This window comes from Hyperolius riggenbachi, chromosome 9, assembly GCF_040937935.1.
Source record: "Hyperolius riggenbachi isolate aHypRig1 chromosome 9, aHypRig1.pri, whole genome shotgun sequence".
NCBI classification, from domain to species: Eukaryota; Metazoa; Chordata; class Amphibia; order Anura; family Hyperoliidae; genus Hyperolius; species Hyperolius riggenbachi.
The window spans coordinates 121,668,284-121,680,927 of NC_090654.1; the positions used below are offsets into that span (position 1 = coordinate 121,668,284).

Sequence of the window (12,644 nt, forward strand, 5' to 3'; positions counted from 1 at the left end):
GGCCACTAGAAGAATTTCACTACAATTAGAGATATTCTACTGCTGAATTCCGAGAGTAAAATATCGGTAATGATTACCGATATTTAACTATGGCTAAACCTAATCCTACTCCCACACAGAACCCTCCGCTGGTGGTGCCTAACCCTAACCCCCCCTTCCCCCATGGTGCCTAACCCCAAGACCCTCCCTTGTGGTGCCTAACCCCAAGACCCTCCCCCATGGTGCCTAATCCGAAGACCACACCTCCTGCTGCCTAACCCCCGTGAACCCCTAACCCCTCCCACCCACCCCTACCCCCATCAAATCCGTGATATGCGGCTAGGGTGGTAAATGTTGGTGCTGGGAGGAACCAGATTACCAGCAGTGGCTGGATTGAGTAATGGTTAAGAGCACCACCTATGACGTGGGAGACCAGGGGTCGAATCCTGGCTAGGGTCAGTACCTGTTCAGTAAGGAGTTCAAGGCAAGACTGCCTAACACTATAAAGTGGCCTCTTGAGCGCGTCCCAGTCACGAGCTTTTAAAGTCCGACAACAGAAAAGCGCTATACAAATGTTCAGATTATTATTATTACCAGCAAACATACTAAAGGAGCTTGTGGAAATGTAACCTGCGGCATGCATTGCAATTCCACAAGCTCGAGCCGCGAACAGTGTGGGGTAGGGGAATGTCCACAAGTGCAGTAGCTGGAGTCCGACCTCTATCCCCCCGCTCAACCAGCTCCTCCGGCGGCGGCAAATTCAGCGTCACTAGCTCTCGGCTGTCTCAAAGGCTAGAGCACAAGCCTGCCGCCTGATCCTCGCCGTCTCCTGTCCTCTCTCCGATGCTGCAGTCAGTCTGTGAGTTGCACACCCTCCCCCACCAGCCTGACCACCTCCCCACAAACCTGACCACTAGCCCACCAACCTGACCACCCCCTCACCACCCCACCAGGACTGATCACTAGCCCAGCCTGACCACCTCCCCACCACCCCACTTGCCCACCAGCCTGACCACTAGCCCACAAGCCTGACCACCACCCCACCAGCCTGACCACCACCCCACCCACCTAACCACCACCCCACCCGCCTAACCACCACCCCACCAGCCTGACCACCTCCCAACTAGCCCACCAGCCTGACCACTAGCCCACCAGCCTGACCACCTCCCCAATAGCCCGCCAGCCTGACCACCACCCCACTAGCCCACCAGCCTGACCACTAGCCCACCAGCCTGACCACTAGCCCACCAGCCTGACCACCTCCCCACCAGCCTGACCACCTCCCCACTAGCCCACCAGTCTGACCACCTCCCCACCAGCCTGACCACCTCCCCACTAGCCCACCAGCCTGACCACTAGCCCGCCAACCTGACCACCACCCCACTAGCCACCAGCCTGACCACCCACCCCACTAGCCACCAGCCTGACCACCCACCCCACTAGCCACCAGCCTGACCACCTACCCACTTACTAGCCACCCACCTCACCACTTACCAACCCACCCCACTAGCCTGACCACTAGCCTACCCTAGACCTACTTACCCAACCCACCAGCCTGACGTACTTACCCACCCACCCACCCCACTTCGGTGGTACCCTTCTTTTCCATCCAGCATGACCTTAGGGCCCTTTTCCACTAACTGCGATCCGCTTCAGAAAGCGGATCGCAGCCGTTTTGATGAGCACCGTGATAATATGTAAATCGCGGTGCTCATTTCCCACCAGCATGCGTCGTATTTTTCTGAATCACAATTGTTGGGCGATTGTTCTCCGTTCCCAGCAGCTATATGGAGCAATCACGGGTAGTGTAAATTGTAGGTTGCGTGGTCGCAGCGCAATTGCGATCGCACTACCTAGTGGAAAAGGGCCCTTACTTCCCCACCCGGCTACTTTTTCATGCCACCCGGCTGAAAAAAAAATGTCTGGGGAGAACCCTGTAGGGGATCAAATTACAACTTGTGCTCCTCACAGATGAGGGGGAATTAGACAAGCTAAATTCTCTAAATACATTTATTTACATTACAATACATTTCTATGTTTTCCTTCTGTCCTGTGAAAGAGTTCAGGTCCACTTTAAAGTGAACCAGAGACGAAGCACCCTCATGTACTTTACCATATATATCAGTGGGAACATTAGAGAAAACACATACCCTGCTCTCCGTTTCATTCTTCACTGCTCAGCCTGCTTGTTATCATCCCTGTTAACATTCCCGACTGAGCATTCAGTCTGGCTTTGCTCAGGAATCATTATAGCTGATTTATTATAGCAGAGCCAAGAGGGGGCAGGCTTGTGCTTGAAAAGACATCAGAGAAGACAGACTCCGCTATAATGATTCCTGATCAAAGCCAGACTGAATGCTCAGTCAGGGATTTTATCAGGACTGCTAACAAGCAGACTGAGCAGTAAAGGATGAAGCAGAGAGCAGGGTAGGTGTTTTCTCTAATGTTCTCACTGATATATATGGTAAAATAGATGAGGGTGCTTTGTCTCTGGTTCACTTTAAACAGAGAACACATAGCACATTAAGTGTAAGTAGAGAAAGCCTTACTCGTCAAGGGAACATCATTAGCACTGGCTGAGACAGTTGCACCTGCCGCCTGTTCATTCTTCCCACTGGTGTGGGGTTCTGGAGCTGGTAATGCTGAGAAGTTCACATTGACAATGAAGATGTATGGTCCATCCTGCCAGGTCTTCACTGCTGCACCCCTTCCATGCTACACCATAGAAAGGAGACAAGCAGGGCATGGGTTATTTCAGACAGCATAATTATCAATACTCCCCTACTTCCATACTAATCAGCATAAAATAAACAATGCCATGTTCTATTATACAGGTGAGAAGTAAAACAAGAAAAAACAGCCTTGCCCATTCAGTGGTTGAACGATTACCAATTCCACTTTGGTTGAGGAAAATCAAGGAACCTTTTCAGTTCAGTTCTACATGTATTGCAAAGATTAAAGCAAACCTGAAGCAAAAAATAAAAATAAAACACACACGTCATACTTCCCTCCTCCGTAATCTACTCTAGTCTCCTTCTCCTCTTCTGTGTCATGTTTGTCCACTATTATCAACGGTATTCTCCGTCCTCCAGGCAATGCAAGAGAGAAGAATATCTCAGCTGCCACCTCTATTTCCTTTTTAAAAACTCCAGTCTCCTGGCCATCATACAATCTAATCAATTTGTTTCAGACGTGTCACACATCTACACATCTGCAGCAAACATATCGCAGGGCAATCAGGACAGCAACTCAGCAGATTCCCGCTGGATCTGTTCTGAAAGATTTAAAGGCAAAGGACGAGCACAAGAAGTAAACAGCATTGCATGAAAGAAAGTCAGTACTAATGTGCTCCATATTTCTCTCCCTTCTGGTTCATTTTAAACTGGCCACAAGTGTGCACTGTTGCAGAAGAGAAGAAGCTCGATTTCTATGAGATACCGAGTTTCCCCAAAAATAAGACTAAGCTTTTTTTGTTTGTTTTTTTTGGTCCAAAAGATGCATTTAGACTTATTTTTAGGGGATGTCTTATTTATAGTGGATGTCTTATTTTTTTCACAAACAATCTACGTTTATTCTTAAACCAAAAAAATGTATTTACATTTTTCCATTTCATCACATTCTGGGAAGTCATCATAACTCTCCAAAAGCTGAATATCATCATGCGTTTGAGACTCCATTTCCTTTTTCTAAGTTCAACAATCGACATTTACCAAGATCCAGACACTTGCCAACCCTTATTGCATTGGTCTCCTAGGGTCTTTGGAGTGTGATATTTTTGATCTGCTTTCCTTGGTGAAGGGTCTATCTGGCCTGCTGCATTTTATTGCCAATTAATTTTACTTTTTTCCATAACAGCCTGGACACAATTTACACTTTCTTTTTTTTTAATATACTATAAACTAGGGCTTATTTTTGGAGTGGGGCTTATATTTCGAGCATCTCAAAAAGAGAAAAAAAACAACAACTCATGCTAGGGCTTATTTTCATACTAGGTCTTATTTTGAGGGAAAGTGGGTAGTTGCACATTTTGTTTATGCAACTAAATCAGAGAATGATAATCACACTGGTAAGAGATGAGGAGATGTGTTCTGTGTGCAGCTAACTCCGTATAAGACACAAATGAGTAACTGTTTAACACGTTCGCCTAGCAGCACTAGAGTCCATGAATGGGATCACCGCCAGAACTTTTATCTGCATGGATTAAACAAGTGCTATGTGTAGGTATCAGTTTACTCTGAGTGTCCTGGTTTTAATCCACAACCCAAAAAAACAAAATTAGCTTACCTGGTAATGCTGTTTTTAATAACCCTCCAGGACAGGTGCTACATATGAGATTTGGGCTCCGCCCTCAACAGGAAACACAAAGAACTAGCTCTCTATAAGTTCCACCCCTCAGTATCCACCTGCCAGTACGTTCCAATTAACTGTCCTGATACCAATTCTTCTTTCAAACAATTTAACAAAAAACTTGCATTTACATAAACATCCGTATAAACACACAGAAATATATGCTTCAGTCAATATTATACATAAATATATCAAAATGGGTGGGTCACCTGTCCTGGAGGGTTATTAAAAACAGCATTACCAGGTAAGCCAATTTTGGTTTTTTCAAATAACCCTCCAGGACAGGTGCTACATATGAGATGATATGCAATAAATACCAACCTCAGGGCGGGACAACAGCCTGAAGAACTTTTCTTCCAAATGCCTGTTCTTCTGCTGATAAGCCCAGTCGGTAATGCCTAATGAAGGTGTTCACGGATTTCCAAGTTGCTGTCTTGCAGATATCCGTCGCTGTTGCTCCAGCTCTATAAGCCCAGGAAGTTGCCACTGACCCTGTTGAGTGAGCGGTTACCTCTCTAGGACGTTGAACTCCTTTCGATTTGTAACTGACAAACAAAAAAACTAATAACTAGAGGTTCTAATGCTACCCTCTCATCCAAGTATAGTGATAAGGCTGCCACTTGGATCTTTAGGGTACTCAACGCTAGATTTTTGTCAACGTATTCTTGCAAAAATTCTAACACTGTAGCGAGCTTATTGGATCGGAGGCCTGTCTTTCTCTTCCATTGACAAAAAGTTTTCCAATAGTTTTGATATATTGCTCTAGTGACTTTCTTTCTACTTTTAATTATATTCTCTGTCACTGTCAGATAACCCTCTATCTTTTAAGATCTTCCTTTCAGAAACCAAGCTGCCAATCGAAGATTCGGAATCTGAGTCCATTTGTCTTTTCTTTTTGAGAAGGTATAGTCTGTCTCTTAATGGCATTGGTCTGTCCACCAGCATCAACTTAATCATTTGATACCAGATTATTTTCAGCCAATCTGGTTCAATTAATATTAGATACATTGTTGTCGATTTCAGCTTCTGTAATACTATTGGTAACAGCGGTATTGGAGGAAATGCATAAGATATTTGATAATCCCACATTTGAGCCAAGGCATCTACTCCCGAAGCGCCTCTTGGTCTAGAGAGAAGAACTGGCGGCACTGAGTATTCTCCAGATTGGCAGATAAATCGATCTGTGGTTGTCCCTACTTTTTCGCTAACAACTTGAACACTTCAGGACTTAGCATTAGTTTGATAGTCTCTTCCTGCTCAACAGATCCCCCATGTTGCTTAATGAACCCTTTAGGTGAACCGCTGAGATCGATTGAAGATTGTCCTCCGCCCAATCTAGCAGCTGCAGTGTGAAATCAAGAAGTTGTGATGACCTGGTACACCCTTGTTTGTTTACATACATCACTACTGTTATATTGTCTGACCTGATCTTGAACATGCGGGTCTTTTAACCTGTATTTTGCATGGTCTAGGTCTCTTCACTCCCAGATGCTCTCTGAAATTTGAAGATTGGGTCTTAATCTGCTTTGACCAAGTTCCTTGTAGATATGTCCCATCTATGTGGGTTCTCCCAAGAATACTTGCGTCTGTTAACACTTTTGTCATCTGAAACTACCATAGTCGTCCCCGAGTGACACTGTCTGCTATTATACACCAACTGAGTGATTGTTTCACCAGTATTGAAATAGACACCATGCGGTCTAAAGCTGCATGACTTACTTTCCAACTGCGCAGGAGCCGTTGTTGTAATATTCTCACGTTTCAATCAAGGATGGTCGTAGTCAGCCAACTTCGCTAAGCTGGAACTACACGTGGTTTTACTCAATTACACTTCGCCAAACTACGGCTGCGAATATCAAATATTCGCTTTGTATGCATCACGTAGAATACGCATTAAAAATACGCAATTATGCGTAGTGTGAAGCGTAGTGTGTGCGGATGCTTGTGCTTATATGCAAAAAAATTTACGCATTAATGTCTCTATAAATGCTTATACCGGGACCTCTTCAATGCATACATTCCCCTTTCCCCTGCGTAAATTTGTAAGCATACCATCGCACGCCGAAAATTAGACGGAAGAAACGCATTCGTAGTTCACTACGCAATACACACATTAACTACGCATAGTGGACGTAAGCTACGTGTAGCAGTACTTCACTACGCGTAAATTCGTAAGCGTTGTTTTGAAACTTCACCTATGAACTACCATGCGTAGATGCGAACTATGATGCGTAAATTCGCACTGGCGTAGTTTCTGCTCATCCCTGGTTTCAATGCCCAATACACTGCCATTGTTGTGGATGTCCAAAATCCTATTAGACTCATCACTTGTTTGACTGTTACCACTGATTTTTGCTGGAAATTTTCCACTAAGGCATGAATCTTGACTAACTTGTCTTGTGGAAGAAATAATTTCTAAGCTATGGAAATTAATTCAGAAACCCCAAGAACTGAATAACCTGTGTCGGAATCAAATTTGATTTTTGTCGGTTTCCTAACCAACCTGCTCGTACCAAGCTGGATGACGAGATCTCTGATGTTTCAACTTCAAAATACTGTCTGTCACTACTAAAAGGTCGTCTAAGTACGGCATTATCATAACACCTTTTAAAATGTAGGGTTCCCACAATTTCTGCCTTTACTTTTGTGAAGATTCTGGGTGCTGACGTGATTCCGAATGGGAGCAGTAGCAGACCATGCTTTCTTAAGAGAAAATTCAACTTATTTTCTGGGTTTTTAAGGCCGCTTTAGACCTTGAATGCTAACTCATTCACCTTCCAACCTGACTAAATGCAGCATCAAGTTTAGAACATGAATCCCTAGGCTTAGCGTCTTCCTCAGAAAATGGAAAACGCCTTTTTAAACCCTGAGGCTACTTCCACAGTGGGACGTTGCGTTTTGATGCAACATTACAATCGCAACGCAAACTTACAAAGCAACACCCCCAAAAAGTTGCATCGCCAATTAATGGCTCGTATCGTTGAATACAGTACGGCCTACAGGCAATGAAAACTATGCTTCTAAGTCATTACTGAGCATGTGCAAACCGTCTAACGCAGCTAACAACGTGTATAACCACAGCATGCAGCACTAACAATGCTATACGTTACACACAAACACCACGTGTGCACTGTGAATGTCCCACAGACTTAGTATTGCTGTGCGTTAGTCTGCGTTGAATCATTTATAACGTGCGTTTTTTTTTTTGTTTTTTTTAGTGACGCACTGTGAAAGAGGCCTTAGATACAAATAGTCTTTTATCCGGCTCTTTCCATTGAGCTGTGATTACGTTTTTAATAGAGGAATATGAACTGGGAAACATAACTGCTCACATGGTTCCATTCCCGTGTATAGCATGTAAAGATATTACAGATTTTTTTTTTTTTTGGGTGGTGGAATATCCAAAGTTGAATGAATTGCCTTCAATAATTCTCCAGTTTCTTCCAGCAGCAAACTTAAACTTTGAGGACTTTACAGTCTCCTCTGCTTCACTCTCTACAGATAAATCCTCAGAAGATTTGGAATCAGGATTAACAACTTCCTGCTCACTATCATCTTCCTCTTCCGAAGAAAGTATTATTCTAGGAGATGTCCTTATTGCTTTCTTACGTTTTGTAGATTGAATTTAAGCAGTGTGAAGCAGTTGTGAACCTGAAGTAGAAGGAAGGCTTTCTCTAAAAGTTTTAAACGTTTCCACCATTTCTTGCCTAATGGATAACAAACTCCTTGCAAGATGCTGTAGTAGCTTCATTATTTACGCTTGAAATGCATTTTTGACAAGATACTTTAGGCCAGTCTAAGGCCTCCTGCACACTGCATGCATTTGCAGTGTGCAGGGAGCCCAAGGCTTCTTTCCCACCAGGACGTTGCGTTTTAGGGGACGCCATAAGTTGCATAACATACCCCTAACGCAACGCCTGGTGGTGTTAGAGGAGGACGCTACCAAGAACTGCGTTATGCAGCTCTTGGTGCGCCTTTTTCGCGCTGTGCGTGTGCGATGTGGAGACCACGTGATCCGCATCACGTGGTCCCACCAGCCAACCACTACACAGAGCGGCCGCTCCAGGAAATAAACACTGCACATCACAGTGCAGTGAATATTAATTAGCCATGTGGCTGGCCAACATAACTGCGCATGTGCAAGCAGTCTAATGCGGCTTAGCCATTTATAACGCACAGCATGCAGCACTCTTGTCTTTACCTGCTGCGTTATAATGCAGCCCATTGATTTTTCATTGCTGTGCGGTGGGCTGCGCTGGACCCATCAGAGCTATCAGTAGGCTCAATAGCATCCTGAAAAACATGCAAATGATGATTTAATCAATTAAGTCTACTAACCAGCATGCATAAATACTTAACATGCCATGAGATAGCCATTTGACACCAACCCAGACTTAGCTCCACTCATAAAGCTAGGCATATATATTAAGTATAACAGTGAAACTTAATCCAATTTCAAAGTTTCAAATTCAAGTAAATTAAATGATAATATAAAAATCATGCTGCCCATTCAAATGCAAGATGCATATGACAAATTAAATGTGCACAGAACACATTTGCTGGGACAATTAATCAATTGATTTTGTCCACCTGCGTGCACAAACCTCATGATGAAGTTATCTGCAGCAAAGTTATAAAATCCAGCAGTTTAAGTAAAGACATGAGATGATGCTTAAGTTAACCACTTTACCCCCACGCGTACGGATTTCTCCGCCCTTTTATCCCTCCTAAAAAACCAGGGACGGAGAAATCCGTACCTTCCGCGCTACCGCCGCTGTCCGCGCTCCCGCCGCTCGTGCGCACGCACCCGCCGCTCGTGCACGCCGCCGCCCGCTCGCCCGGAGATCAATGAACGGGAAAATTCATTCCCGTTTGTTGATCTAAGCCCCCGCAATGATCTGCTGCTTCTTTCAGAAACAGCGAGATCATTGTGAGTCTCCCAGCCTCTTACTGCTTCCTGTAAGCGTCCTTCCGAAAGCTTACAGGTCGCATGTAAACAAACACTCTGTGGCCATCTTGTGGCCAAATAGTAAACTACACCCTAAAAGCATTTTACATATACAAACTTTACATTTACACAATAAATTAACTCATTACCTCCCACACTCCCCAATTTTTTATTTTTTTTTGTAATTAAAAAAAAAAAAAATACAATAAAAAAAAAACAAACATAAATCGTTACCTTAGGGACTGAACTTTTTAAATATTTATGTCAAGAGGGTATAACACTGTTACTTTATAAACTGCGGGCTTGTAATTAGGGATGGATGCAAAACTGAAAAAAATGCACCTTTATTTCCAAATAAAATATTGTCGCCAAACATTGTGATAGGGACATAATTTAAATGGTTTTATAACCGGGACAAATGGGTTAATACATTTCATGGGTTTTAATTACAGTAGCATGCTTTATTTAAAAACTATAATGGCCGAAAACTGAAAAATAATAATTTTTTCCCACATTTTTTCCTATTTCCCCATTAAAACACATTTAGAATAAAATAATTCTTGGCATAATGTCCCACCTAAAGAAAGCCTAATTGGTGGCGAAAAAAACAAGATATAGTTCATTTCATTGGGATAAGTAATAATAAAGTTATAGACGAATGAATGGAAGGAGCGCTGAAAGGTGAAAATTGCTCTGGTGGTCAGGGGGTAAAACCCCTCAGTGGTGAAGTGGTTAAACACCCATAAACCAAACAATTTGGGTAAATAAACATAATGCTGAATCCATGGGCAATAGTAGACAAAAGACTTTCTACAACCATCAGCGCTGTAAGAAACTAAAAAAAAAAAAAATCTTCCCCTGCGCCAGGTTTAGGCATAGACCTCAGAATCAGACAGGCAACCATCCTCCGATGTCCGCTGCCACTTACTTGGTCTGCCGTCCTCTGTCTCGTGTCCATCTCCACCAAACACCAACCGCGGTGTGGGGAATGGACCTCTCGGCGTTCTGACAGCTGCGCGTACCGGATACCGGATCGGATGTCCCGTAAGGGTGGAAGTGTCGTGCTCACAGCGCTGTTGCCCTTGCCTCCGCTCTGGACACGCTGAGAATCACACTACCGCCAAAGGAAGTCACCTTTCCGCCTCCGCAAAGTGAAAGCTTCCCTCCGACGCGCGATCGGTCTCCACCATGCTGCCTCAAACACCATCTCTCCTTACATAGCTGACCTCCAGCATGATTCAGAGATCCACTACCGTGGAAAAACAAGGTACACCCCCAGTAATCCTTCCAGGACGGGGCTACCTATAAAAGTTCCATGGCCTCAGCACTCCCTGGCTGCTGACCATATCTAGCTGTAGAGAGCTAGAGGCTTCCCGGGACAGGAAACACAAAGAACTGGCAGGTGGATACTGAGGGGTGGAACTTATAGAGAGCTAGTTCTTTGCGTTTCCTGTTGAGGGTGGAGCCCAAATCTCATATGTAGCACCTGTCCTGGAGGGTTATTTGAAAAACATCCTATCTTGTCTATCTAGTATAATTCAAGGGACCTTGAGCAGACACCTAAAATTAAAATCTGATAATGAATCTTTAAAAAAATAAATTAAATTAAAATCTGGACTTACATGGGGCTTCCTCCAGCACCCTGTAGCCTGTGAGGTCCCCCGGCATCCTCTTGGTCCCTTTCCATGTTCCTGCTGTTGGTTCCAGTAATCCGGCGACTTCAGCCGAAGTTGCACGTGTGCACAATCACGCTGGCCGCAAGCATCCTGCACATGCGCAGCTTAGTCTTTAGAGAACTGCACATGCGCAGGACTCTTACGTCGACTGGCGTGATGACACAAGACTTCAGCTGAAGTCACCAAATTACCAGAGCCAACAGTGGGACCACAGCAAGGACCAGGAGGATGCCGGGAGACACCGCAGGCTACAGGGAGCTGGAGGAAGCACCAGTTAAAGTGAACCTCCAGACTAAAAATCTACTCAGCAGAACTGAAAAGGCTTGGTGTTTCATTAACAGTTTCACAGCATCAGAACTTTGTTTTTCTTACCAAAGCATCATTTTTAGCTGCATTTTTATTTAAGCTCCAACCATCACAGAAAAAAAGCCCAGGCTTTTTTCCCCTGATGCTGTTCAGAGCATGATGGGATTTCCTATGTTATTCACGTTGCCTAGCAACTGGGAGAGGTGCTCAGGACACAGAACAGTTGGAACTGTGTCTCAAACTCCCAGTCACCTCCTTTCAACCAAGAAGATGGCTGCCATCATGAAATCAAACATTTGCCTGTTCTTTTAAAACAGAATGGGTAAGAGATTATATTACCTATCTATTTTAATTAACATAACTAATGTAACTTAATGACAGTATGTTTGTTTAGGCTGGAGTTCCACTTTAAGTTCAGATTTTAATTTCAGCTGTCTGCACAGGGTCCCTTTACTACAGCATTGATGAGAATGTCAGACTTCGCTTTCTCTGCAGTTCCTGTATATTGTATTGTACACTATGGGCCCGATTCACATACTGCCAGTAATATTGCAGTACGCTGCATACTAATGGCAGCAGAGATCGTGTACTGCGCAATAAGTGCAACCAACAGTACATAGATAACGTGAGTGTTGCTATGCTAACATGCTACACAAGTACCGCTAGTGTCACCCAAGTACTGCGGGTCACGTTTTTAACATGTAGTACTCTGCTGCCATTAGTACCGCTATGATTGCCAAGCACTGCCTGCAACTGGTAGTATTACCGGAAGTACTTTAAGCAGGCCCTATGTTAGCGCCGCTCCCCCGCTTCCTCCGTATCGGCGCTACCTGCCCGCGTCCCTTCCCTCCCGCTGATTGGAGGGAAGTGACGCGGGCGGGTAGCGCTGATACGGAGGAGGCGGGGGAGCGGCGCTAACAGACAGGCAGAGGTAAACAGCGTCTCGCCAGCACTGCGGGGGGTATAGCGGCGCGCAGGGGGGTCTTGGAGGCACACCATGGGGCAACAGAGGCTGGTGTTAGTGTGCACAACCAGCCTCTGTGCCCCACTAGCATAAGTAAATCCCACCTCGGGTTCTCTTTAAATAAATATTGTGTTTGCTTGTATGTATTTCCTGTTTCACACTAGCCCTGTACCTGCCAAAACCAATTCCGGGCACGACCCAGTTGTGCTTGGCGAAATAAAAGATTCTGATCTGAAGCAGGGTATTTCTACACAGGCCTAAGAGTGGCCACACATGCATTCAGTAACACAATTTTTCCATGTCAATATATCAGTAGCATAATAGAATACTGTAGAAAATGGATCAGATACAGCATTGGCATAGCAGCCTAGTGGAAAGAAGAAAAATAGCAGCAACACAGGATCAGACACAGCTCTGGTATAGC

General features: G+C 44.5%; 1 protein-coding gene across 2 annotated transcripts in view; it reads right to left on the reverse strand.

Moving 5' to 3' along the window:
* The window catches only part of TMEM87A (transmembrane protein 87A), a 117,629-nt gene that overhangs the window by 51,666 nt on the left and 53,319 nt on the right, over nt 1-12,644 (reverse strand). For both annotated transcript variants that reach the window (XM_068253449.1, XM_068253448.1), the window contains exon 7: nt 2,529-2,694. In XM_068253449.1, the coding sequence (XP_068109550.1) occupies nt 2,529-2,694 (166 nt within the window). The remainder of the gene's footprint in view (nt 1-2,528; nt 2,695-12,644) is intronic.